The sequence below is a fragment of the Heterodontus francisci genome, chromosome 9 (assembly GCF_036365525.1).
Source record: "Heterodontus francisci isolate sHetFra1 chromosome 9, sHetFra1.hap1, whole genome shotgun sequence".
Lineage (NCBI taxonomy): Eukaryota > Metazoa > Chordata > Chondrichthyes > Heterodontiformes > Heterodontidae > Heterodontus > Heterodontus francisci.
The window spans coordinates 61,588,900-61,615,896 of record NC_090379.1 but is presented as its reverse complement, the minus strand read 5'-3'; the positions used below and the strand labels follow the sequence as shown (position 1 = coordinate 61,615,896).

The 26,997-nt window shown below is 42.9% G+C and overlaps 1 protein-coding gene across 4 annotated transcripts in view; it reads right to left on the bottom strand.

The window, feature by feature from the left end:
• kiaa0586 (KIAA0586 ortholog) overlaps nucleotides 1–26,997 on the bottom strand; it is a 654,782-nt gene that overhangs the window by 392,189 nt on the left and 235,596 nt on the right. For all 4 annotated transcript variants that reach the window (XM_068039229.1, XM_068039231.1, XM_068039232.1 and 1 more), the window contains exon 10: nucleotides 1,218–1,374. In XM_068039229.1, the coding sequence (XP_067895330.1) occupies nucleotides 1,218–1,374 (157 nt within the window). The remainder of the gene's footprint in view (nucleotides 1–1,217; nucleotides 1,375–26,997) is intronic.

Below are 26,997 nucleotides of genomic sequence, written 5' to 3'. Positions count from 1 at the left end.
ATTGGAGCAATGGTTAAGCTGACAGGGAAAAGTCAACATCGCAGGATGTCAATGTAGTTCCTGCGTTGGAACGGTTATCATGTGGCTGTCTCACTCTGGGCTGAAACTGCCAAATGTAAAGCTATCCCTGAAGTCCTCTGTACATCTTTCCATGGCCCTAGCATCCATTCAAGGCTCATTCACATTAATGGACTCCTCCTCAGGATGATCCAAATCTTCCTCCTCCGAGCAGGAGTGTTGCTCCTCCCATTCCTCCTCCTCCTGCAAAATATGTCCGTGTTGCGTTGCCAGGTTGTGTAGTGCACAGCAGCATATGACTATTCGTGAGACCCTCTGTGGAGCGTAATGCAGAGCCCCTCCAGACCGGTCAAGGCAGTGGAAGTGCATTTTCAGTAAGCTAATGAAGTGGTCAATTCTGGCTCTGATGGAGGTGTGAGCTGCATCAATCTTCAGCTGCACTTTGGGGATGCCTCACTGGTGTCATCCAAAGGGGGTTACCCTTGTCACCCAGGATCTAGATGTCAACTTGGGCTGGTGCTTCAAAAATTCCCATTAGTTGAGTACCTCAAGTACCAGACATCCACTACAGGATTGCATTTGTGCCATCACATACTCAATGTTCTGTGTTATCAGCTGTCCCCAATACATTCAATTCATGAAGCAAACCATTTTCATATACAGAACCAAGGAGACAAACTATATATGCAAATTAAAATATTCTCCTAAATTAGAAATAAATCTTATTAAATAATATAACATTATTTCCTTTCTCCTAATTAGCAGATAGCCACTAGATAAACTACAGATGTGAATAGATGCCTTGTGGCTTTTTCAGCTGGTAGCTACATTCATGACTACAGATGCTAGAAATCTGAAATTAAAAGAGAGTGCTGGAAACACTCAGCGGGTTAGGCAGCATCTGTGGAGAGAGGAAGGTATAGCTAATGTTAATTGTCATGAAAGGTCATTGACTTGCAACATTAACCCTCCTTTCTCCTTTACACAAATTCTACCCCATTTGGTGAGTGTTCCCAGCATTTTCTTTTTTAATTTCATCATTTTACTACCTCATCAATACTCAAGACAAGCAACTGACCAGCCATCACTCTTTATAAAATTCCAATGTAGCTTTTTGTATTTGTTATTCAAATTCCTTAACCTGTATTTGCAGTAAAGGGCTGAAATTTTTAACAATGTGCTTGCAAATGTGTCATTACCTGTAGAATTCCATGCATTTCCCTCTTCAGTCTACCAAGGTCATGCAGCACATCACTGGCTTTCTGTACAGCTGGGCTAGCTTTGCTAACCGCTGATCCAGAACCCCTAGAGGGGACTACAAAGGCTGTAAACGATTCATTCAGCGGGTTGCCAGAGCTAAAAAGAAGCAAATGACATTCACCATCTGAAAACTGACATCAGTTGCATACTGATATATATTAACCCCTTACAGATCAGTGCAATTTTTAAAATATGGAAGAAATTCAAACACCATGCTACCACTAGTTATGAACATTATTAATATAAGAAAAATGTAGTGCTACTGCAGAATGAAATTGCCCAAATTCAGTTATTAACATGCTGTGCAATTATGTTTATTGAGAAACTTCAGTAGCAGAGCATACTGATAACACTGGAATTGTTTAATAGCCTATTAACCATTTTTACAGTTATCTTGACTAATTGGTAAACCCAATCTTTGTCAATAACGTCTTAATACATACAATACAGATGCTATGTTGAACACCCTCCCAATGTATTGGCCCAGATTTTGGGGTCAATGGTGAAGAGGTGGCATTCGTTGCTTCCCTTGAAGAAAGCTGTCCACAAAGATCTAGCGAGTTATGTGCCTTGGATTTCACCTTTCCCAACAATAATTTCACTCTGCCATCAACTATAGGGGATCTCTGGTATTGAGTAACAATTATGTCATCAAGCAAGCTAAGCAGCCAATCACATTGAAGAATTGTCACAATCAGAAAATCAGAAAGTAGAAACCATTAATTATCATACACTTTCTAATCATTTTACAGAGAGCTAAATAAAGATTGGGACATATACATGGGATTGCATTAGAAGCTCAAATATCATAAACAAACAAATTTAAACAAATTTAAATCTATGGATTTTTTTTATCATAATGGAGAAATTTGACATTCCACAAATATAAAATTAGATTTCAGGGTCAGAGAGGTTGTCAGCAGTAATTATGGCTTAGTATGCCATGAAAAACCCAGTTATATCTCATTCAACAAGGCATAATGTTGTCAAGGATTTTTTTCAATGAGACTAATAGCACAAAAAAATGGAAGTTCACGTCAATTCAAGTGATTTCTAAGATTTCCATTTGCAAGGGCATCAGCAGCACATCCTGTTGAGGAGCACGGAATCACTGACAGCAACTTCGGATTTCCACTTTTATGCATGTACGGACTCCAGAAGTCACTGTCAGTTTCACTGAGTAATAACAGAAAACTGACAGTTTCACCATCGTTACAACCTCAAAATCTGGGCCATTGTACTTTTTAAGGCAATCATAAATGTTCATGTTGTATCATGTCAGCTTGTTGTAGCTGAAAGCTTAATTTACTACATTGCACGAAGTGTAAAGCTCAAAAAAGATTTGATTTTATATCATAACAATCTGTATCAACAACCTTGATTGATCTTTGTTTTTAACAGGTGAACAAAATAAAAATTCCTTCCATATTAACCTGTCTTTTCTCTTTCAGGTGTCAAAGGACCTGATGTGCACTTCCAGTATTTTCTGTTTTAATCATAAAATATTCTCAGCTGTTTGATTAAGTAAATTTAACAAAACAGATTAAGAGCAGCTCAGCCTCTGATAGCATTAAGAATTGAATGATGTACAAAGTGAAGTAGATGCAAACTTGTGAACAAACTTGAAAATGTAAAGGGAATAGGGAGAAGCCTGGTTGCTCACAGTAATAAACACTGTGCCATAGAGAGATAAGAAGTACATCTATGGCCAAAGTTTCCTGCATTTTAAATTAGAAACTAATACTGTATCAGGGACAAGGACTCACCAAAAATTAATGTATGCAAAATAACAGTGATGATCCCCAGGGCCACATGGGTTGCATTCCAGGGTTTTAAAGGAAGTAGATGAGAACATTGCAGATGTCCTAACTATAATCTTCCAAAGTTCTCTCGATTTGGAAACTGTTCCTTTAGATTGGAAAATAGTGCGTATCATTCCGCTATTTAAGAAAGGTGAGAGAGGGAAACTAAGGAATTATAGACCAGTCAGCATAACATCAATTGTCGGGAGATTATGAGAGTCCATATTTAAGGATAGAATGAAAATTTTCAGCTAATCAGAACGACAGCATGGATCTGTAAAGCGTACGTCATTCTGACGAACCTGATTGAATTTTTTGAAAGGGTAACTGAAGTAGTGGACGGGGACTTTCTATGGATGCTATTTATATGGGCTTCCAAAGGCATTTGGCAAAGTCCCTCATAAGAGACTGTTAGCTAAAGTTGAAACTCGTGAAATTGAAAGTAAACCTGGTTAGGAAATTGGCTTAACAGCAGGAGACAGGGAGTAGGGATAATGGTAGGTACTCCAACTGGCAGAATGTGACTAGTGGTGTTCCACAAGGATCTCTGTTGTAGTTTCAACTATTTTCCACATTAATGACTTAGATGATGGGATAAAAAGCCACATGTCCAAGTTTTCTGATGGAACAAAGATAGGTGGCATTGTGAGCAATGTAGATAGAAGCATAAAATTACAAAGAGATCAAGTCAGTGGAGCCAAATATGACATCATTCACTTTGGACCTAAAAGGAGAGAATAGAGTACTTTCTAAATGGTGAATAGCTGGAAACAGTGGAGGTCCAAAGAGACTTGGGGCCAGGTACATTGTTCATTAAAATGTCAATCACAGGTATAGAGAACAATAAAAAAGGTAAATGCAACACAGGCCTCTATATCTAGGGAAAGAGAATACGAGGTTATACTAAGGATATACAAGCCCTGTTTAGATCACACCTGAGTACTGTGAACAGTTCTGGGCACCATACATCAGAAAGGATTTACTAGTCTTGGAGGGAGAGCAACATAGATTTATTAAAATTAAACCTGGACTCCAAGGGTTAAATTATGAGGAGTGAATACATAAACTATAGGGTTACATTCCTCGAAATTTAGACAGTTAAGGGATGCGTTGATTGAAGTTTTCAAAATATTAAGGGGAACAGATTGGGTAGATAGAACGTAATAAAAACAAGAAATGCTGGAAATACTCAGCAGGTCTGGCAGCATCTGTGGAGAGAGAAGCAGAGTTAACGTTTCAGTTCAGTGACCCTTCATCAGAACTGGCAGATGTTAGAAATGTAATAGGTTTTAAGCAAATAAAGCAGAAGTGGGGCAAGAGATAACAAAAGGCAAGATGTTGATAGGACAGAGGGTCACAGAGAATAACTGGAGCAGAGGCAAACAGTATGTTAATGTTGTGATGAAAGACAAAGCGTTAGTGCAGAGGGAGTGTTAATTGACAGAAAAATGAACAGTCCTGACCCAAAGCACAAACATGAAAAAAACAGTGGATAGGCACATGGAAAAAAAATGAATGATGAAACAAACTAAAATGAAATAAACAAATAAAAAAGAAAAAATAGCCAAAAATAAAAAGGGGGGCCCATCATGCTCTGAAATTATTGAACTCAATGTTTAGTCTGGTAGACTGTAGCGTGCCTGATCAGTAAATGAGATACTGTTCCTCGAGCTTGCTTTGATGTTCGCTGGAACACTGCAGCAAGTCCAGGACAGATATGTGGGCATGAGAGCAGGGGGGTGTGTTGAAATGGCAAGCAACTGGAAGCTCGGAATCATGCTTTCGGACTGAGCGGAGGTGTTCCGCAAAGAGGTCACCCAATCTGCGTTTGGTCTCCCCAATGGAGAGCACATTGTGAGCAGTGAATACAGTATACTAAATTGAAAGAGGTACAAGTAAATCGCTGCTTCACCTGAAAGGAGTGCTTTGGGCCTTGGATAGTGAGAAGTGAGGAAGTAAAAGGGCAGTTGTTACACCTCCTGCAACTGCATGGCAAGTTGCCGTGGGAAGGGGATGAGGTGTTGGGGGTAATAGAGGAGTGGACCAGGGTGTCACAGAGGGAACGATCCCTTCGGAATGCTGACAGGGGAGGGGAGGGGAAGATGCGCTTGGGAGTGGCATCACGCTGGACGTGGCGGAAATGAAAGATCCCTTGGATGTGGAGGCTGGTGGGGTGGAAAGTGAGGACAAGGGGAACAATGTCGCGGTTCTGGGAGGGAGGGGAAGGTGTGAGGGGAGAGGTGAGGGAAATGGGCCCTGTCAACCACAGTGGGGGGAAACCTGAGTTGAGGAAAAAGGAAGTCATAACAGAGCGCTGTCGTGGAAGGTTGCATCATCAGAGCAGATGCGTCGGAGATTGAGAAACTAGGAGAATGGAATGGAGTCCTTACAGGAGGCAGGGTGTGAAGAAGTGTAGTTGAGGTAGCTGTGGGAGTCGGTGGGCTTATAATGAATATTAGTAGACAGCCTATCCACAGAGATGGTGATAGAGAAGTCGAGGAAGGGAAGGGAAGTGTCGGAGATGGACCATGTAAAGGTAAGAGAAGGGTGGAAATTGGAAGCAAAGTTGATAAAGTTTGCCAGTTCAGGGTGGGAGAAGGAAACGGCACTGATGGGGAGGGGGCCTGAGTAGGACTGGAACAAGGAACGTTTGACATATCCCACAAAAAGACAGGCATAACTAGGAACCATGCAGATACCCATAGCAACACCTTTTACTTGAAGGGCAGATAGAACGAAACTATTTACGCTGGTTGGAGAGTCCAGGTAAAGGCCGGCTCGGGTCTGCAAATGAAACCCGACCCGAGCCCAACAGAACCACATCTGACCCGAACCCGACCCGGCCCGAGTCTTTTCATTCTTTCCCGTGCCCGACCTGACCCGACCTCCGGAATGTTCAGTTAACCTAGCTTCCATTTTTCACTTTTTAAGCTTGTGCAGATAAGCAACAAAAACTGTAACTGGACTTGAAAGATTGTTTAAAAAGTACATTAAGATTGGAACCACGTACCGGAGGTGATGATAGAGTGTGTTCAACCCGACCCGAGCCCGAATGCCAGACCCGGAAGAGCGATCCAACCTGACCCGAACCCGGCGCATGTCGTCGGGTCCTGTCAGGTTCGGGTCGGGTAGCCATGCTCCAAGTCCAGGACTAGGGGCCAGTCTAAGACTTAGAGCCAGACCTTTCAGGAGTGAAATTGGGAAACACTTCTACACCAAGGGTGGTAGAAGTTTGGAACTCTCTTCTGCAAACAGAAATTGATGCTAGATCAGTTGTTAATTTTACATTTTTGAGATAGATTTTTGTTAACCAAAGGTATTAAGGGATATGGAGCAAAGGCAGGTATGTAGACTTTGGTCGGAGATCAGCCATAATCTCATTGAATGGCGGAACAGGTTCCAAGGACTGAATAGCCTACTTCTGTACCTATGTTACTGGCTTCTGCAAGATCTTGGCAGAAGGCACTAATTAGGATTAGATGGGGAAGGGGGAAGAGTAAAATACTAGATAGCTCAAAACCTGCACTGCCTGCTTTTGTACATTACCCAGGAATATATTATTCTGTAGCAATACAGAGTATAGAACATAGAACAGTACAGCACAGTACAGGCCCTTCGACCCACGATGTTGTGCCGAACTTTTAACCTACTCTAAGATCAAACTAACTACCTACCCTTCATTCTACTATCATCCATGTACCTATCCAAGAGTCGCTTAAATGTCCCTAATGTATCTGCTTCTACTACCACCGTTGGCAGTGCATTCCACGCACCCACCACTCTCTGTGTAAAGAACCTACCTCTGACATCTCCCCGAAACCTTCCTCCAATCACCTTAAAATTATGCCCCCTGGTGATAGCCCTTTCCACCCTGGGAAAAAGTCTCTGGCTATCCACTCTATCTATGCCTCTCATCATCTTGTGCCCCTCTATCAAGTCACCTCTCATCCTTCTTCGCTCCAATGAGAAAAGCCCTAGCTCCCTCAACCTTTCTTCATAAGACATGCCCTCCAGTCCAGGCAGCATCCTGGTAAATCTCCTCTGCACCCTCTCTAACGCTTCCACATCCTTCCTATAATGAGGCGACCAGAACTGAACACAACATTCCAAGTGTGGTCTCACCAGGGCCTTATAGAGCTGCAACATAACCTCACGGCTCTTAAACTCAATCCCCCTGTTAATGAAAGCCAACACCCCATACTCCTTCTTAACAACCCTATCAACTTGGGTGGCAACTTTGAGGGATCTATGGACGTGGACCCCAAGATCCCTCTGTTCCTCCACACTGCCAAGAATCCTGTCTTTAAGCCTGTATTCTGCATTCAAATTCGACCTTCCAAAATGAATCACTTCACACTTTTCCAGGTTGAACTCCATCTGCCACTTCTCAGCCCAGCTCTGCATCCTGTCAATGTCCCGTTGCAACCTGCAACAGCCCTCCACACTATCCACAACTCCAGCAACCTTTGTGTCATCGGCAAACTTACTAACCCAGCCTTCCACTTCCTCATCCAAGTCATTTATAAAAATCACAAAGAGCAGAGGTCCCAGAACAGATCCCTGCGGAACACCACTGGTCACCGAGCTCCAGGCTGATTATTTTCCATCTACTACCACCCTCTGTTTTCTATGGGCCAGCCAATTCTGTATCCAGACAGCCAAATTTCCCTGTATCCCATGCCTCCTTACTTTCTGAATGTGCCTACCATGGGGAACCTTATCAAACGCCTTGCTAAAATCCATATTCACTACATCCACTGCTCTTCCTTCATCAATGTGTTTTGTCACATCCTCAAAGAATTCAATAAGGCTTGTGAGGCATGACCTGCCCCTCACAAAGCCATGCTGACTATCTCTAATCAAACCATGCTTTTCCAAATAATCATAAATCCTGTCTCTCAGAATCCTCTCCAATAATTTGCCCACTACCGACGTAAGACTGACTGGTCTGTAATTCCCAGGGTTATCCCTATTCCCTTTCTTGAACAAGGGAATAACATTTGCCACCCTCCAATCATCTGGTACTACTCCAGTGGACAGTGAGGACGCAAAGATCAACGCCAAAGGCGCGGCAATCTCTTCCCTCGCTTCCCGTAATATCCTTGGGTATATCCCATCTGGCCCCGGGGACTTATCTATCCTCATGTCTTTCAAAATTTCCAGCACATCCTCCTTCTTAACATCAACCTGTTCGAGCATATCAGCCTGTTTCACGCTGTCCTCACAAACGTCCAGGTCCCTCTCACTAGTGAATACTGAAGCAAAGTATTCATTTAGGACCTCCCCTACCTCCTCCAACTCCAGGCACAAGTTCCCTCCACTATCCCTGATCGGCCCTACCCTCACTCTGGCCATCCTCTTGTTCCTCACATAAGTGTAGAACGCTTTGGGATTTTCCTTAATCCTACCCGCCAAGACTTTTTCATGTCCCCTTCTAGCTCTCCTAAGTCCGTTCTTCAGATCCTTCCTGGATACCTTGTAACCCTCTAGAGCCCTTGCTTCCTCAACCTTAAGTAAGCTTCCTTCTTCCTCTTGACTAGCTGTTCCACATCCACATGGCTAGCACTGCAAATACTTTTGTGTTGGGACTGATGGGGGGAGAAGCCAAGGAGATTGAAGGGAAACAAGGCATAAAGGAGGAAAGAAAACTGAATTTGAACTTCTGCAAAACCAATGAGCGGTGTAAAGATAATCAGAAATCATCCACAGTGCCTGGCCAAATATGCCTGTCTTTCACTTTAACATATTTTTCCTCCTCTTTCTTTAAAGGAGAAATCAAGTTAAAGATAGGTTTGCAAAAAGTACCAAACTATATTTTGCATATTTGTAGAAACAGTGTTTCTGCTTTGCTACACAGATTATGTAGCCAAAAAGATATAGATATTTGTTTAATGCTACACATATGAATATGAATGAAGGTTCAAATATAAGTGAGGCTCATCAGTGCAAAAATATATAAACCAATTGTCTGCATGTGTTTATTTGTCACAATGTTCCAATTTTCATCCTGGATGCTTTGTGTGTGCATTCCATGGAAGAAAAATGGATTCCTGTGTGCAGAATGAAAACATTCCTGGCAGTTTCGACTGATAGCTTCAGCAACAAATTGTCATTTCATAGATTCTGTCAGCGTGCCCCTACAGTGCCAAAGAAGGGTGACCTGGATATTTTCACACTGAGCTGTTCGGAGGATTCAAAAGGTCAGACTTCAAAAGTATTATTTGCCTTTGAAAAAAATGAAACGAATGCAGCAGAATTTAAATCAAGCTGAGACATGGGCAGACAAGTCTGCTCGGAGTATAAATCACCATCATTGTATGTTGGTTTGTCTCAGGTTTTGTACAAAGTATGAAAGCAAAGGTTCTCAGACAGAAAAAAAAACTTTGTGATTACAGCATTTCCCCCCCATTTTAATCGTTGGCAGAACTAAACATGCATTTCTTGAAGACACATTGACCTTTAAAGCCATGGAAATGACAGCAGCCATCTCCTGCTAAAATCTTCAAAGGCAAATCCTTTTTCCAAAAGCCCCTTAACCCAATCCATCGGTACCAATGCCCTGAAGTCTATGATGTATTTAAGTTCGTAATGCTTGACTGCTCAGAATAAAAATTTACTAATGCAGGTTTTTTCTTCATTCTCAAGCCAATGGTTTACAACTGACTTCAGGACCCAATCCCATCTATCACACTAATGCAAAAGAATCATTTACATCAGTGGAATTCAGTTACAGTCACATTTTGTACCAAGAAAACAGCCACTTGGATTACTCCTGATCTTTGAACTGTGCCTATTGAAACAATCAGCTGTTTCTTTTTTCAATATTGGCTCAACCAGAAAGCACACTTGCCTTTTCTGAATTAAACAGATTCCTATCCAATGCACTTTGTCGGTTCTACTGTTTCTCCTATCCTTGAAAATTTATGGGGTATCAATGGGTCAGGAACATTATCCTGTAGTAACAGCACCATACAGTCTGTGGATGGCTAGCTGCTCTAAATCAGAATGGTGAGAGGGGCCTTCATGGCTGTAGGTTAGAAAGGAGAAAATTGATCATGGTTAACCACTTTGATGGTTATCTAATGACTTCTGGAATTTCATATGCATGGATATCTAATGAGCACAAGATTGGATTGTGTGTAGTCAGCCAACCCCCCACCCTCTCTCCTCCCATCCCCACTGCAGTTGAATAGCCTGTCAGCATTCATGGTTGAAGCTCAGAGATCAATAATGTCCATTTAGAGTAGGCCCCAGAGGGTGGCTGGTCTCCACAGACCTGCATTTCAGTGAGTAATCAATGCTTTCAGGAAAGGAAAGAGAAAACAAATGTGAGGAAAACAATTAAAAATATATTTAGTCTGCATTCTTTCACATTTATGTTTAATTATCTTTTGAGACTGATTAAATCACACATTGTAAACTGTTAATCAATAACTTGATTTTACCAAGTCAGTTGCAGACAACAAAATATTCAAAACAGCAAGATTTTTGCCTCCCTTTCCCATTCATTTATTTTTATACACAAGAGCCCAGACGATATCACTGTATTGCTGGAGAAATCTGATTGAAACCAGCTCTATTCAATTCCCCTGCAAATGGTAAACAGCTTTTGCCTCAGGGGAGTTTCCATTCAGAGTCAGAAGCAGCTTCCAATAACTGTCTTGAATGTGCCTTGCAATCCTCTGTACACAATTTACTCACTGCATGTTAAATGGTTCATCAGTCAGTGAATCTGGGTTTTAGGTCCTGCATATCATATTACACTTTACTTCAGTCACTGAAAACATTTTGTTGATGAATGTTGGATACCTCGGCAGCAAACAGATGTTAGGCATTAGCTCTGTAACACTCCTCACACAATCTCTCTTTGGTTGGCCTACATAAACTAATTTTAGATGGTGGCAGAACTAGATAATATGCTGTTACGTGTCTCAGTGTACCTGCTAAAATCAGAGCAATTTAAAATAAATCTATGAAAAAAAATGGAACTACTCTGGAGCTATCAGGAAACGCTGGATTCATTGAGACCAGAATGATTCTGTCTTGACAGACAGTGTGCACTGGTAAGACGATTTCAGACATAAGACAACAAAATTACCTGGTTGCGTTGGAGGCAAATTTTTTCTCCATTGTCATGACTGTCAAAGAAAAAGGCTTATGCAAAAAATGTACCAAAGAAAGCATTCAAAAATCAGTAAAGCATAAGACAAAAGTAGACAGACTTGATCCAATAAAACAAAAGGAATGTTTAGAAAGTACCCAAAGGGGGAAGTCTACAAAAACCTCATGTAAACAAAAGTGTGCATTTGTGACTTGGATTAAAATACAATGCAAAATGTTATTTCTTTTTACTGTCTTCTTTGTAAAGTAAATTTATGTTGAAACTGCACTGTGATGTCATCCTGCTCAAAATTCACTGCAGAGAACAGAACAGCCAAGATACAATATTGCAAGCTGGATTCCTTCAAAACACAGCTGCACATAGTTCAAGGCATTTGGGAAAGTTTTAGCTAATTCATAGGTGGTGGGCTCAAATTCCTCGTTATAAAACCATGGATAATATAAAAATAAGGTTGAAACTTTTTCCTTAGGTAGGATTTGAATTTTATTGAGTCCAATATTTCAACACTGTAGTGAAAGTAAGTTATTTTATATACAGAATCTTTTCTCAGAGTCAGAGCCATTAGAATTTGCTTTATAAGATGTTGTAAGAATAGACAGAAGTTGTCCTACAATCGTTTAACTTTAGGTTTGTCAATAAGCAATTGAATAAGATTGTTAAATAAAAACAAGAAATGCTGGAAATACTCAGCAGGTCTGGTAGCATCTGTGCAGAGAGAAGCAGAGTTAACGTTTCAGGTCAGAACTTCAGAAGATTGTTAAATATTTTGTCTGTCACGCTTGGCAGATGACTCAAAGATTATCCAGCGACTATCTGAGCAATAACAGTTTGCATTTAAGGCTTGAGCACACAGAAAAATCAATGTGGACACTCCAATGCAGTACTGAGGGAGTGTTGCACTGTTGGAGGTGCTGCCTTGCCCTACCTTCTTGCTCGGGTGGATGTAAAAGATCCCATGGCACTATTTCAAAGAAGAGCAGGGGAATTATCCCCAGTAAAGGCCTACTACCCAACCTGATCCCAACGACACGTGTCGGGTTCGGTTCAGGTCGGGTCGCTCCTGCGGGTCTGGCTTTCGGGCTTGGGGGTCGGGCCAGACACACACAGGAAGTCTTGCATTTTGCTCTGCTGGACTGGAGAGTGTAAAAAAGTTTTTAAAAACTTACCTGAGCTGGAGTCCGGGACGTCAAGGAGGGAGACTCTGAGTCTGTGCAGTGAGTTTCTCAATGACATCATCACGCTCACGCTTGGCTTCCTTAATCCAAAAGCGGTACAGTGAGTGAGTGCACTATGGAATCAAGGCAAGTAACCATTCCAGTGGTCGGGTTTTGTCAGGCTCGGGTCGGGCGCGGGAAAAAGTGGAGGGGCTCGGTCTCGGGTCCGATGTGGTTCTGTCGGGTTTGGGTCGGGTTTTTATTTCCCGACCTCAGCAGGCCTTTAATCCCAGTGTCCTGGCCAATATTTATCCCTTAACCAACATCACAAAAACATTATCTGGTCATTATCACATTGCTGTTTGTGGGCGTTTGCTGTGAGCAAATTGGCTGCCGTGTTTCCTACATTACAACAGTGACTACACTTCAAACAGTACGACATTAGCTATAAATGCACCTGGAGATGTCCGGTGGTTGTGAAAGGTGCTATATAAATGCAGGTCTTCTTTAGTTATACAGCGCCGTTAACGTAGTAACATATCCAAGGCACGCCACAGGAGCATTATCAAGCAAAATTTGACACTGAACCACAGGAGGAGATGTTAGGACAGGTGACCAAAAGCTTGATCAATGGGGTAGGTTTTAAGCAGCATCTTAAAGGATGAGAGAGAGATAGAGAGGTTTAGGGAGGAAATTCCAGAATTTAGAGCCTAGGTAACTGAAGGCACGACTGCTAGTGGTGGAATTATGTCAATTGGGGATGCGCGAAAGGCCAGAATTAGAGGAGCACAGAGATCTCAGAGGGTTGTAGGGCTGGACGTGGTTACAGAGATAGGAAGGAGTGAGGGCATATAGGAATTTGAAAACAAGGATGGGAATTTTAAAATCAAACCTTGCTGGACCGGGAAGCAACATAGATCAGCGAGCACAGGGGGTGATGAGTGAAATGGGACTTGGTGTGAGTTAAGATAAAGGCAGTAGGAATTTGGATGAGCTCAAGTTTATGGAGGGTGTAAGGTGGGAGGCTGGCCAGGAGAGTATTTGAACCGTTGAGTCTAGAGCTAATGAAAGAGGAATGAGGGTTTCAGTAGCAGATAAGCTGAGTCGCAGGGAGAGGCGGGCAATATCACAGAGGTAGAAATAGGCAGTTTTGGTGATGGAGAGAATATGGGGCCACAAGCTCAGCTCAGGGCCAAAAAGATGCCAGGGTTGGTTAACATCTATATATCAACTTGCACTTATTGAATGCCTTTAACATAGCAAAATATCCCAAGCTGTTTAACAAAAATGAAATGTGGAGAACCTGGCCTGTGCTGAAGTTACTGTTCCCAGCCAGGGTAATAGAGCCACTGCATTTGGCCTTAAGCCGAGGTAACAAGTCGACAGGTTTCTTGCTCCTAGTCACTATCCAGTGACTCCTACTTAAAAGTGAGCATGCATGGGTTGTCAGGGGGAGCGGAGAATGTTGGTGAGAGGAAAGAAACAATTCTGACTGTCTAGAATTTTTCTTTGACTAGTATTGTGCATCCTAAGTGACATTTTAAATCTCCTTCAATATGATAAATTGACACAATAATGTATTATTCAGCACCTACACTACTACACTGTAAAGCCAAAAGTATTGGATGCACAACAAAGAACAGTGGATATCTAGTTTTTTTCTATTTTCCTAGAAGATACAAAGGAGACAAGAATGCTTTCCTCAAGAATAGAACAAACTGGGACTGATGACTTCTGTTGTTTTTAATAGGTTTTTTTTATTTGTTCATGGGATGTGGGTGTTGTTGGCTAGGCCAGCATTTATTGCCCATCCCTAATTGCCCTTGAGAAGGTAGTGATGAGCTGCCATCTTGAGCTGCTGCAGTCCTTGGGGTGTAGGTACACCCACAGTGCTGTTTGGAAGGTAGCTCCAGGATTTAATAGGATGTGTGAGATTATTTTCTTCAAAAATATAGCCCTGGATTTTAGCCTGGAGACAAGGTCTATGCAGGGGCTGGTGGGGAGGATTCTTGTGAGGTTGGGAAACCCAAAAGAACGTTTCCCCAATGTTTTGCCACGTGTAACTGCAGTGCTCCTTTAAGTGGTTTCCCCCCCTACAGGCAGCCTCATTGGGGAAATAATGGGAGAGTGAGAGAGATTGTGGCCGGTGCTCCAGTGATGGGGGTAGAATCCAATGGTGCTCTGGGGAGCCTGAATATGGAGGGGGTGATGGGTTCAATGGTGGTCTGGGCAAGGAGACATATTGCTTGGGGGTTTACTGGGTAGCTTGTTGGGCCTTGATGAAGCACTCCCGGCCCACAATTAGTGCTGTAAAAGGCATTTACCTCATGGATTCAGCCTTTCTTGCCTTCAATGAGCTGCCAAGTTTCCCAAGGCCCAGGAAATACGGCCGCTTGTGGGTAAAAATGGAATGACTGTTAAAATGAAGGCAGGCAGCATCATTATAATATTTTAATGACCAACCCACTTCCTGTGAGCGGGTTGGTTGCCCGCCCCTCTTTCTGCCTTTGTTAAAACCAGAAGTGGGTGAGCCGCTTTCTGTTTTGGATTTTTTGCATTTTAATCTCTGACATGGCCCCAACCTACCCATTTTGGGAGATAAGGTTCAGCCCATAGGGTTCATTTTTAATTTAATGATTATGGCAATTATTACAAGTACAGAGAACACTTCATTGCTTTTGTCATTTTTTGTGTTACCCGACTCCTATTTCCTATGTCCGCCATTTTGAAAATTCCTTTAAGAAAGTATCAACTGCTTAACTCAGAACAAAATCTTGGCCCAAATTCCACCACTTTCACCAGCAACTCCCAGAGACAGTACAAATGTTACCTTTGGGATTCTAAACAACTATAAACAGCATTAAACTGTCTTTCCAAATTCAATGCCAGCTGGATGAAGAAAGAAACAATTCTGTACAGAGGGCTCCACAGGTAGTACATGAATATGACTGATTTCATCAAAATATTGCAAGGACCAGACTAAAAATAATTGCAGTCATGATGCTCATACCCATGGGATTTTTACATTTTACATTCATTTGTGAAAGCACACAGAAAATATTAAAACATATGTCATGTAACTACTATTACTAACTGCAGACCACAAGCTCCTCAAACATCTGGAAGAACTTGCTAAGAGTCTGAAAGTAATTTAACTTCCACTTGATTTTCCTAAGTTCAGGCCAGTTTTGGATAACAGCTGCTTGTGAAGTCTTTTACAAATATGCATTTTATGAAAATACATAGTCACATGGATTTTTAAAAGGGAACTATAATGACTACATGATATTCTCTTCTAAAATAACAAAGGCAAACTCATGTATTATTTTATTTTTGGTTGGGGACAGAATTTTCTCCAGCTCAACTCTGGCAAGACTGCACCATGTTCAGCTCCCACCGGAAACACTGCCCCATAGCTCTTGATTCTCTCCCTGTTCCAGGCTGCTTGCACAGGTTGAATTCAATGGTTCACAACCTGTATGACCCCGGGTTAAGATTAATATCCCATAATCACTGAGATTTATTTATTTATTTAATCTTTCATGATGTGGGCCAGGCCAACATTTGTTACCCATCCGTAATTGCCCTTGAGAAGGTGGTGGTAAGCTGCCTTCTTGAACCGCTGCAGTCCATCTGGTGTAGGTACACCCACAGTGCTGTTAGGAAGAGAGTTCCAGGTTTTTGACTCAGCGACAGTGAAAGAACATGGCTTGGAGGGGAATTTGTAGGTAGTGGTGTTCCCATGTGTCTGCTGCCCTTGTCCTGCTCGGTGGTAGAGGTCGTGAGTTTGGAAGATGCTATCGAAGGAGGCTGAGCGGGTTGCTGCAATGCATCTTGTAGATGGTGCATACTGCTGCCACTGTGCGTCGGTGGTAGAGGGAGTGAATGTTTAGGTTAATGGATGGGATGGGGTGCCGATCAAGTGGCTACTTTGTCCTGGATGGTGTTGAGCTTCTTGAGCATTGTTGGAGCTGCACCCATCCAGGCAAGTGAAGAGTATTCCATCATACTCCTGCAGAGCTTTGATCTGATTTGTTGGTGTGGGATCACTTAGCTCTGTCAATCGCATGCTGCTTCTGCTGTTTAGCATGCATATAGTCCTGTGTTGTAGCTTCACCAGGTTGGCATCTCATTTTTAGGGATGCCTGGTGCTGCTCCTGGCAGGCTCTCCTACAGTCCTTTACTCCTCATTGAACCAGGGTTGATCTCCTGATTTGATGGTAATGGTAGAGTGAGGTTGAATACAACTCTGCTGTTGCTGATGGCCCACAGCGCCTCATGGATGCCCAGTTTTGAACTGCTGGATCTATTCTGAATCTATCCCATTTAGCACGGTGGTAGTGCCACACAACATGATAGACAGTATCCTCAATACGAAGATGGGACTTTATCTCCACAGGGGCTGTGTGGTGGTCACTCCTACCAATACTGTCATGGACAAATGCATCTGTGACAGGTAGGTTGGTGAGGACTCTGTCAAGCAGGATTTTCCCTCTTGTTGGCTCCCTTGCCACCTGCCACAGGTCCAGTCTGGCAGATATGTCCTTCAGGACTCAGCCAGATCAGCAATGATGCTACCAAGCCACTCAGTGATGGGCATTGAAGTCCCCCACCCAGAGTACATTATGCCCTTGTTACTCTCAGTGCCTCTTCCAAGTGGTGTTCAACATGGAGGAGTACTGATTCATCAGCTGAAGGAGGGCAGTAGGTGGTAATCAGCAGGAGGTTTCCTTGCCCATGTTTGACCTGATACCATGAAACCTCATGTGCTCCGGAGTCAATGTTGAGGACTCCCAGGGCAACTCCCTCCTAACTTTGTACCACTGTGCCGCCACCTCTGGACAGGACATACCCAGGGATGGTGATGGAGGTGTCTGGGACATTAGCTGTAAAGTATGATTCGGTGACTATGACTATGTCAGCCTGACTAGTCTATGGGACAGCTCTCCCAATTTTCGCACAAGTCCCCAGATGTTAGCAAGGAGGACTTTGTAGGGTCGACTGGGCTGTGTTTGCTCGTCATTTCCGGTGTCTAGATTGATGCGGGGTTGTCGGTCCGCTTTTATTCTTTTTTGACTTTTCTATAATAGTTTGATACAATTGAGTGACTTGCTAGGCTATTTCAGAGGGCAGTTCAGAGTCACCTTGTTGTGGGTCTGTAGGCCAGACCAGGTAAGGATGGTAGATTTCCTTCCTAAAGGATATTAGTGAACTAGATGGGCGTTTATGAGAATCTGATAGTCTCGGTAATGGTGACCATGAAACTAACTTTTAATTCCAGATTTATTAATGAATTGAATTTAAATTCCACCATGGTGTGGTGGAATTTGAACTCGTGTCCCCCGAGCATTAGTCAGGGCCTCTGGATTACAGGTTGGCATCCTTCCATGTACGAAATATGATGGACACATAGCAAATAATCCATTTAGGTGGAGTGTCTTCTCATGGTGCACCTTTGCTGATGGCTGTGGAGGCCAATCCTTGGGAAGCAGGTTTTGCCACAAGTGCCGCACGTGAAGCTGCCATGTGATGCTGTGAGTTGTTGTTTTCGGCATTGGCCCCTGTTGCCAAGCTGCTGTAGCCATTGGTTGTTATGGTAGTGCACACCAGTCCACAGGATGTGTCCCCATTTTCCTCTTTCGCTAGCTAGTCCCTCTAAGGTGCGATGGTCAACATTTAGGGCCTTAATGTCACAATTGCATCCATCCTTGAAGCGGAGCTTTGGACACCCCACTGGTTGTCTGGCCCCAGCTACCTCGCCATACAGAAGGTCCTTTGGTATGCGACCGTCTTCCATCTATACATGTCCGATCCACCGAAGACGCCTCTGTTTGATTAGTGCCTTTGAGAGGACTGCTACCTTTGTAATTTTGTCCCGCCAGGATATACCTGTAATGCGCCACAGACAGAGAGAAGATGGAAATTATTGAGCTTTTTTTCCTGGTAGCTGTTCTGGATTACTAGTCCAGTAACATTACCACTACACCACCGTTCCAGTTTACATTCACTTCCATAACAATGCCCCTCCAACACCATTGCCGAGATCCTCATTTATAACTTGATAATTGGCAGGCTCAGCTTCTTCAGCACACTCCTCATTATTACCCCCACAACCTACCATATATAAACTCTAACTGATTTAGATTCTGCTACCAACCTATTTTGTACCAGCTCCTGCTTCATCCATTATACCAGTTTCACATATATCCACTTCTTCCCTGTCTCAGTCATATTGATTTCAACATCCTTGTCCTCATTCGTCAAACTTCTTTACCATCCTACCTCTATGATTTCCTCCAAACCTATTTCTTAGCTTGTACCCTCCTCTCTTCCAACCTTGCAGCCATTTTTCCTCCTTGCCACCATCAGAGGAGGAAGTCTTCAGTCACCACATGCCTGCATTTGGAAATTCTCTTCCAAGTTCCATCAACCTTAGTCTATTTCTTCTCAACTTCCCACACCTACTCAAAATTGAATCTTTCAACTTGCCTTCAGCCACCTTCCTCAACTTTTACTTCCAATTCCTCACCGACCAACTCTTTCTTGTGAATCACCTTACAACATTGTTGGAGGATGATGGATAAGTTGAAGCTGTTATTATAGACCCAACGTGATCCTTTCCAAGAATTTAGTTTTAAATTTAGTTTTTCTGTATTAGTTCAAGGAATACGCAAAAAAGTCACTCACATGCAAATAATTCTGGCACATTTCATCAGTATATCTAAACAAAAACACCATTATTTTTAAAGAATACTGTAGTCATAAAGCACCCAAAAATGCTTTGGGATCACAGAATAATCAAATCTTTGCTGGTATTTTTCACGACATGAACCCCCTAGTTGAATCTTACTCTCATGTTCATTCCTGGTTCCATTTAGCATTCTTCTTCCAGCAACTTTCTGATTCTTTTTTTAAACATTTATGGATTCTGCTTCAATAATGACTTCTGGCGGAAAATTCTATATTCTGAACAACCTCTGCAAAGATTTGTTTTCTTACTAATTTTCCTTTGAATTATCTTTCTGGTTATATAGAGTCATAAAGGTTAGCTTAAATTTATGCTCTTGAGCTTTGTCTTGATACAATTTTATACACAACATATCTATGACTTTAACAAAGTGTAGTAGTTTACAAAAAGGATTTGTGTATGCAGTATCCCAGTAATAGCAGTTGAGACAGTTGTGCTCACCCCTTTCAATGCCAGCAGTTGCTGTTCTAGGTATATAATGACAGCTATAAATTGTTACTACTTTACTCGATGGGAGGTACCAATCACAGAAAACTGACATGGGGCAGCTAAATACTTGTCCACTGCTCCCAAATATCATAGAATGACAAAGCACAGAAGGAGGTCATTCAGCCCATCGTGAAGGAGACAAGAAAGTTGGCCTTGACTGGGATAGCAGTAGGCCACTACAAATGCCCTCAGCATTCCTCAGATAGGGAGGGCAAGACTGGCCTGGATTCCTGCTGCTTACTGCTATCCAGAGGTGCCTGCTGGATGTTCCCTGTGTGAATCTCATGAGAACACGATCGGGTTCAGTTGTAATGTTCCTTGCTGTACAAAGACCAGCAGCCGACAGTCATCGTTATGGCTCACTCATGAATAATAGCCTCTTGAGTGAGGGACGGGAAGGATTCCAGCGAGGAAACAGCACATTTAGGAGCGATGGGGAGGGGAGAAAATTGTCAGAAAAAGTAAAAATAACTAAAATGGAGGAGATGGTGCTGTTGCCTCTTTTTTCTTCAAAATTCTTGCAAGAGACATCCCCTACTTTTTCCATTCTGTACAATGCCAACAGTAAATTGTGCTAGTGTTTGCTTTAATGTATTTTAAAATGTAGCTGCAGAATTCTAGAGATCAAGCACACTCTAGTATGGATACTAACTACTTGCACATAGAAAGCTTTTGTAAAAATAAGTTGTCAAAACACAAAAGCTATACACAGTGAAGTGCATTGTAGTTCATCAGTTCCAGACTACCAGATTTAAGAAGTTAGCTATCCCTTTGTCTGTTTCAATTTCAAAATGTGAAGTGTCACCACCTTACCAGATGAAGATTGGAAACTAACTTTTGTTATTCAACGAACAAACTTTATTCACTTCAGTTACAATCATTTTCTAGTCATCTAGCAAATTTGGCAAGTTGATAACCTGACATCAATGGCGATGGAAATATTCCTCCCTCCTTGACATAAGTCAAGCAAAAGTTACAGTATATAAAAGCCTACTTTTCCCTTCCCATCTACAAACAGAACCCAAGAATGCCATATAACAAAAATGGTCTTATCTCTAACCTTGCTCCTTTTTCAGTGTGAAAACTAGGTGAAGTAACTTGGGAGAAATTAAAAGCACTGTTTATGAAAGAGTTGAGGAATATGGCTGAGCAGTGTAGGATCACTTTGCGTGCCAAGGCTAGAAAGTCCGAACTCCTAAGACTAGTGGCCAACCATTTTTCCCTTGAACCTGAAGAATCAGAAACAGGGTTAGAAATAGACTCTGACAGGGTATTGCTAGCAAAGATACAATTGGAACAGAGGAAACTTGAATTAGAAGAGAAAGAGAGAGAAAGAATCTTCCAGAAGGAATGTGAGGAAAGAGAGCTGAGGCGGCTTGAGTTAACTAGAGTAACCATATTGGCCGTGCTTTCACTGGGGTTACTCTGTCACTCCCTAGTTAACCCAACTGATTCCAAAATTCAATGAAGGAGATGTGGAAGCATTTTTTGTATCTTTTGAGAAACTTGCAAGGCAGTTAAAGTGGCCAGCTGAGACCTGGACTCTTCTGCTGCAAAGTAAACTCACAGGAAAAGCCCATGAGGTTTATTCCCTGTTGCCAGACGAGAGTTCATCAAATTATGAACTGACAAAAAATGCTATCCTTGGGGCATATGAGCTAGTACCGGAAACCTACCGCCAAAAGTTTCGAACCCTCAGGAAACAGGCTCATCAAAATTACTCGGAGTTTGAGAGAAGTAAGCAGCTGGCTTTTGATCAGTGGTTGAGGGCTTTTAAAGTGCAGCCAAGCTATGAAAACCTCAGAGAGATAATTCTGCTAGATGAATTTAAAAACTCTCTCCCACTCTCCATAAAGAGTCATGTAGAGGAATAAAAGCTTGGAGAGCAAGGCAAGCCACAGTTCTGGCTGATGAGTTTGCTCTAATATACAAGTCAGTTCCCCAGGGTAAAACCTTTCTTAGTCACCTCCACAAATTCGAAAAGGACAAAGGGCGGGAAGGTGATAGCAGCCCAAGCAGTCCTGGGAGACAGAGAAAAGCAGGAGACAGAGGGGCCATTCTCCAGCCAAAAAGGAAGGTGCTGTAAGTAGGAGTGAGACCCAGAGACCTGTGGGATTCCATTGTAATAAAGCTGGTCATCTTAGAGCTGACTGCTGGAAACTACGGGAAAAGCCTGTAGGGTTAATCAGGGCACACCAGCTCAGTGAAGGAGAAAAGACCCTGATGGAAAGCACAGTCGAACAAGCTGTGGCTTTAACTGCAGCAGTAGTAAGGCCCAGAAAACATACTGCTGTGGGTGCAGAAAAATTGAATAGGATTCCTGAAGGTTATCAGGATTTTATGTCTGAACGGAAAGTAACCCCATACCCCTCGAGTGGGGCAAGCAAGCCCTTAGTAGTCCTTAGGGATACAGGGGCCACCCGATTCCTTTTACTGGGAAAAAGCCTGACCTTTCCCCCAGAGTGTGTAGTAAATACCAGAATGGTGGTAAATGGTATTGGAGGGCAGTGTACATCTGTACCTTTACATCGGGTGCACTTGGAGTGCAACCTAGTTTTGGGATCAGTGACCGTAGGGATTGTCCCTAGTTTGCCTGGGGACGGGGTTGACCTGCTCCTAGGTAATGATCTGGTGGGGGCAAAGGTGGTAGTTCCCCCAGTCGTGAAAGAGAGACCGCAGGGGGTCAGAGAGACAGGGCAGTGGCAGGAGATGGTCCCCTGCAGTTCCCCTAAATGTGTAGTGAATCTGGCCCTGGCCAAACCAGCTCCCCCAGAGGAGACTGAATTGGCACTGCAGGCCGATGACCATGAGGTCTTTCTGTCTGAGACTTTCTTTGGAAAGTTAAAGGACCCAGGGAATGGATTAAATGGATCTTCCCTAGTTGAAGCTCAGCGAGCCGACCCAGTATTGAAAAAGTTAGCACAGGCTGCCCAGTCTGAAAGTGAAGCAAAGGGAGCCCCGGATTGCTGTTATTTAAAGAATAAGGTACTGATGAGGAAGTGGAGTTCTCCTCAAAGACCTGAGGACGAAGAGTGGACAGTGGTTCACCAGTTAGTGGTGCCGCAGAGGTACCAGAGAGAAATATTAAGAATGGCCCCTGAGATTACAATGGTTGTACATGTCAGTACACAAAAAACCAAAGCCTGCTTAAGACAGCAGTTTGACTGGCCAAAACTCCAAAAAGATGTGGTGGAATACTGTAGGAGTTGCCACATGTGCCAGATTAAGGGGAAATGCCAATCTACAGTGAAATGTGGACCCCTAATTCTAATTCTATGTCCTGTATCAGCTTTTGGGAAATCCTCCAGCAAAGGGCCGGTAAATTGTGAGGGACCCCTGCCAAGAACAAAAGGGGACAGACAGGCACAGGGTTGGAAAAAAGATAGAGAGGAAAGGAAAAAAAGGGACAAAGAGGACAGGTTAAAGGAGATCTGAGAGGACTCCCAAATGAAAACCCCTACCAGCCAACCCCAAAATGTTAGAAACGTTAAACCTCACATCCTCCTATGTAAATGTAAACACTAGAAGCACCCCACCAGAGTTGCTAACAGCATTTACAGAAACTGCAGGGACAAAGAGAGTCCTCAAGAGGACAGAGAAACTGTGAGGGCGATGCCTCAGCTAGTTGAAGTGTCACAGGGGAATGCAGTAGAATCCGAACAAATACCTGCAAGCAGGAGTGTCCCAGAGGACAAAGGGAAGATTAGCAAAGAATCCTCCCCCACAATCAGGAGCAAAGGGAACCAACCATACCCTAAAGTAAAAAGCCTTCGCATGACTCATCAAAGCACTGAAAGGGAGATCAGAGTGGATCCATCCACTGCCGACTCTCATGAGCAGAACTCCAAACCAGGGCTAATTAAATCTAACCCACCCCCTGCAGGCCTCAACAGGAACAAAGGCACCCTAGGCAGTCACAGAAATGTGCAAACTGCAAACCTCCCCAAAAATCACATGTTTATTGGGATGTCCATTCCCAACGTATTGCAGGCTGATGAAGAATTTTGAAACCCCTTGGGCAAAACATAACTATCTCAGACCCACCTCAAGGGAAAAGGGGCTGAATAAAGCTGCACTGCTACAAAGAAAAGACAGGTTGTAACAATTTTTAGGATTTCTGAATGAATGAGAATGAATGAGAGAAATGCATGTGTGTTTTCCTATACTTTCTCTTCCCTCTAGTTTTATAGTGAAATGCTGTCCTAATATTGCATTTCATTCTGCTGGATGTGGAGGTGTGACGAAAACCACACCTGCCAAAATGAGATATATTAATTTTGTCATATAGAACATTATTTTTGAACTGTATTGGACTTGAAATAACTTGTTTAAAAAGACCACAACAGTGGTTGAAAACGTGGCTCACATTTGCATTCTAAAAGACATTTTCCTGAAGCAGACAATGGGAGTGCCTCCCCGATTCAATTAAAAACATAGAAACAGAGAAAATAGGAGCAGGAGTAGGCTATTCGGCCCTTTGAGCCTGCTCTGCCATTCATTATGATCATGGCTGATCATCCAACTCAGTTACCTGTTCCCTCTTTCTCCCTATACCCTTTGATCCCTTTAGACCCAAGAGCTATTTCACATCCTTCTTGAAAACATACAATGTTTTGGCCTCAACTGCTTTCTGTGGTAGCGAATTCCACAGGCTCACTACTCTCTGGGTGAAGAAATGTCTCCTCATCTCAGTCCTGAAAGGTTTACCCCATATCCTTAGACTATGACCCCTGGTTCTGGACTCCCCCAACATCGGGAACATCCTTCCTGCATCTACCCTGTCAAGTCCTGTTAGAATTTTATAGGTTTCTATGAGATCCCCCCTCACTCTTCTGAACTCCAGCGAATATAATCCTAACAGATTCAATCTCTCCTCATACATCAGTCCCGCCATCCCAGGAATCAGTCTGGTAATCCTTTGCTGCACTCCCTCTATAGCAAGAACATCCTTCCTCAGATAAGGAGACCAAAACTGCACACAATATTCCAGGTGTGGCCTCACCAAGGCCCTGTATAATTGCAGCAAGACATCCCTGCTCCTGTACTCAAATCCTCTTGCTATGAAGGCCAACGTACCATTTGCCTTTTTTACCACCTGTTGGACCTGCATGCTTACCTTCAGCGGCTGGCTCACGAGAACACCCAGGTCTCGCTGCATATTCCCCTTTCTCAGTTTATAGCCGTTCAGATAATAATCTGCCTTCCTGTTTTTGCTACCAAAGTGGATAACCTCACATTTATCCACATTATACTGCATCTGCCATGCATTTGCCCACTCACTCAACTTGTCCAAATCACGCTGAAGCTTCTCTGCATCCTCCTCACAACTCACCCTCCCACCCAGTTTTGTGTCATCTGCAAATTTGGAGATATTACATTTAGTTCCCTCATCTAAATCATTAACATATATTGTGAATAGCTGGAGTCCTAGCACTGATCCCTGCGGTACCCCACTAGTCACTGCCTGCCATTCGGACAGACCCATTTATCCCTACTCTTTGTTTCCTGTCCGCCAACCAATTTTCTATCCATCGCAATACACTACCCCCAATCCCATGCGCTTTAATTTTACATGCTAATCTCTTATGTGGGACTTTCTCGAAAGCCTTCTGAAAGTCCAAATAAACCACATCCACTGGCTCCCCCTCATCAACTCTACTAGTTACATCCTCGAAGAATTCTAGTAGATTTGACAAGCACGATTTCCCTTTCGTAAATCCATGCTGACTCTGCCCAATTCTACCACTGTTCTCCAAGTGCTCTGCTATAAAATCTTTGATAATGGACACTAGAATTTTCCCCACTACCGACGTCAGGCTGACTGGTCTATAATTCCCTGCTTTCTCTCTAGCTCCCTTTTTAAATAGTGGGGTTACATTAGCTACCCTCCAATCTGTAGGAACTGTTCCAGAGTCTATAGAATCTTGGAAGATGACCACCAATGCATCCACTATTTCTGGGCCACTTCTTTAAGTAGTCTGGGATGCATACTATCAGGCCCTGGGGATTTATCGGCCTTCAATCCCATCAATTTCCCCAACACCACTTCTCTAATAATACTGATTTCCTTCAGTTCCTCTCTCTCACTAAACCCTGTGTTCCCCAACATTTCTGGTATGATATCTGTGTCCTCCTTTGTGAAGACAGAACCAATAATAAATTCCCCTGTTTCTGACTGTAAGGGACCTACATTTGTCTTCACCAATCTTTTTCTCTTCACATACCTATAGAAAATTTTAGTCAGTTTTTATGTTCCCTATAAGCTTGCTCTCGTACTCTATTTTCCCCTTCTTAATCAATCCCTTGGTCCTCCTTTGCTGAATTCTAAACTGCTCCCAATCCTCAGGTCTGTTGTTTTTTCTGGCAGATTTATATACCTCTTCCTTGGATCTAATACTATCTCTAATTTCCCTTGTAAGCCATGGTTTGGCTACCTTCCCGGTTTTACTTTTGTGGCAGACAGGGATAAACAATTGTTGCAGTTCATCCATGTGCTCTTCAAATGTTTGCCATTGCCTCTCCACCGTCATCCCTTTAAGTAAAGTTTCCCAATCCATCATAGCACCACTAGACTGTCAATTATTCCTCTCTCATTACACAATACCCAGTCTAGAATGGCCTGTTCTCCAGTTGGTTCCTCAACGTATTGGTCCAGAAAACCATCCCGTATACACTCCAAGAATTCCTCCTCTACGGCATTGTGACTAATTTGATTTGTCCAATCTATATGCAGCTGAAAGTCACCAAAATTACAGATGTTCCTTTATCGCATGCGTCTCTATTAGTTAGATGGATTTTGATCAAGAGACATTGAATGTGTAAAAGCCAGCATTCCACCACCACCACCCCCCCCCCCCTCTCACACCCCCCTACTGAGAGTGTCTGCTAAGCTTGGGGCGAATCCACAAACCTCGCCGGAGAGGATGTTTCAATTAAGGAGCTAGTCACATGACTAAACTACTGGCAACCTGGGGCTTGTTTGAATTGTGCCACACAGAAAGGAAGAGACTGCAAGTGAACTTGAAGAAGCGAGCACCTCTCTCTCTCAAGCATAGTTCCAGGGACCCACATAAGTAACTCAAGCCTCAAGACAGCCAGCGAAATAAGTTTGAAAGTATGCACGGGGCCCCAACGAGAACTGCAAGAGTTAACTTCCATCAAAGACTCTACGCCAAACCCAAAGACAGTAACTGAACTTCAGCTGTTACTTCAAACTTTTCTCCTTCTCTGTCTCTATTTGCCTATGTGTTTATCGCGTATGCATGCTAGCGTGGTCGCGTTGCGTATTTCTGGTAGTTTTAACTGAATTGGAGTTTTAAGGTTAATAAACTTACACTTTTCTTGTTTAAATCTGAGAAAACCTGTCTGGTTGATTTCTTTGCCATTACAATTAGAGAGCCATGA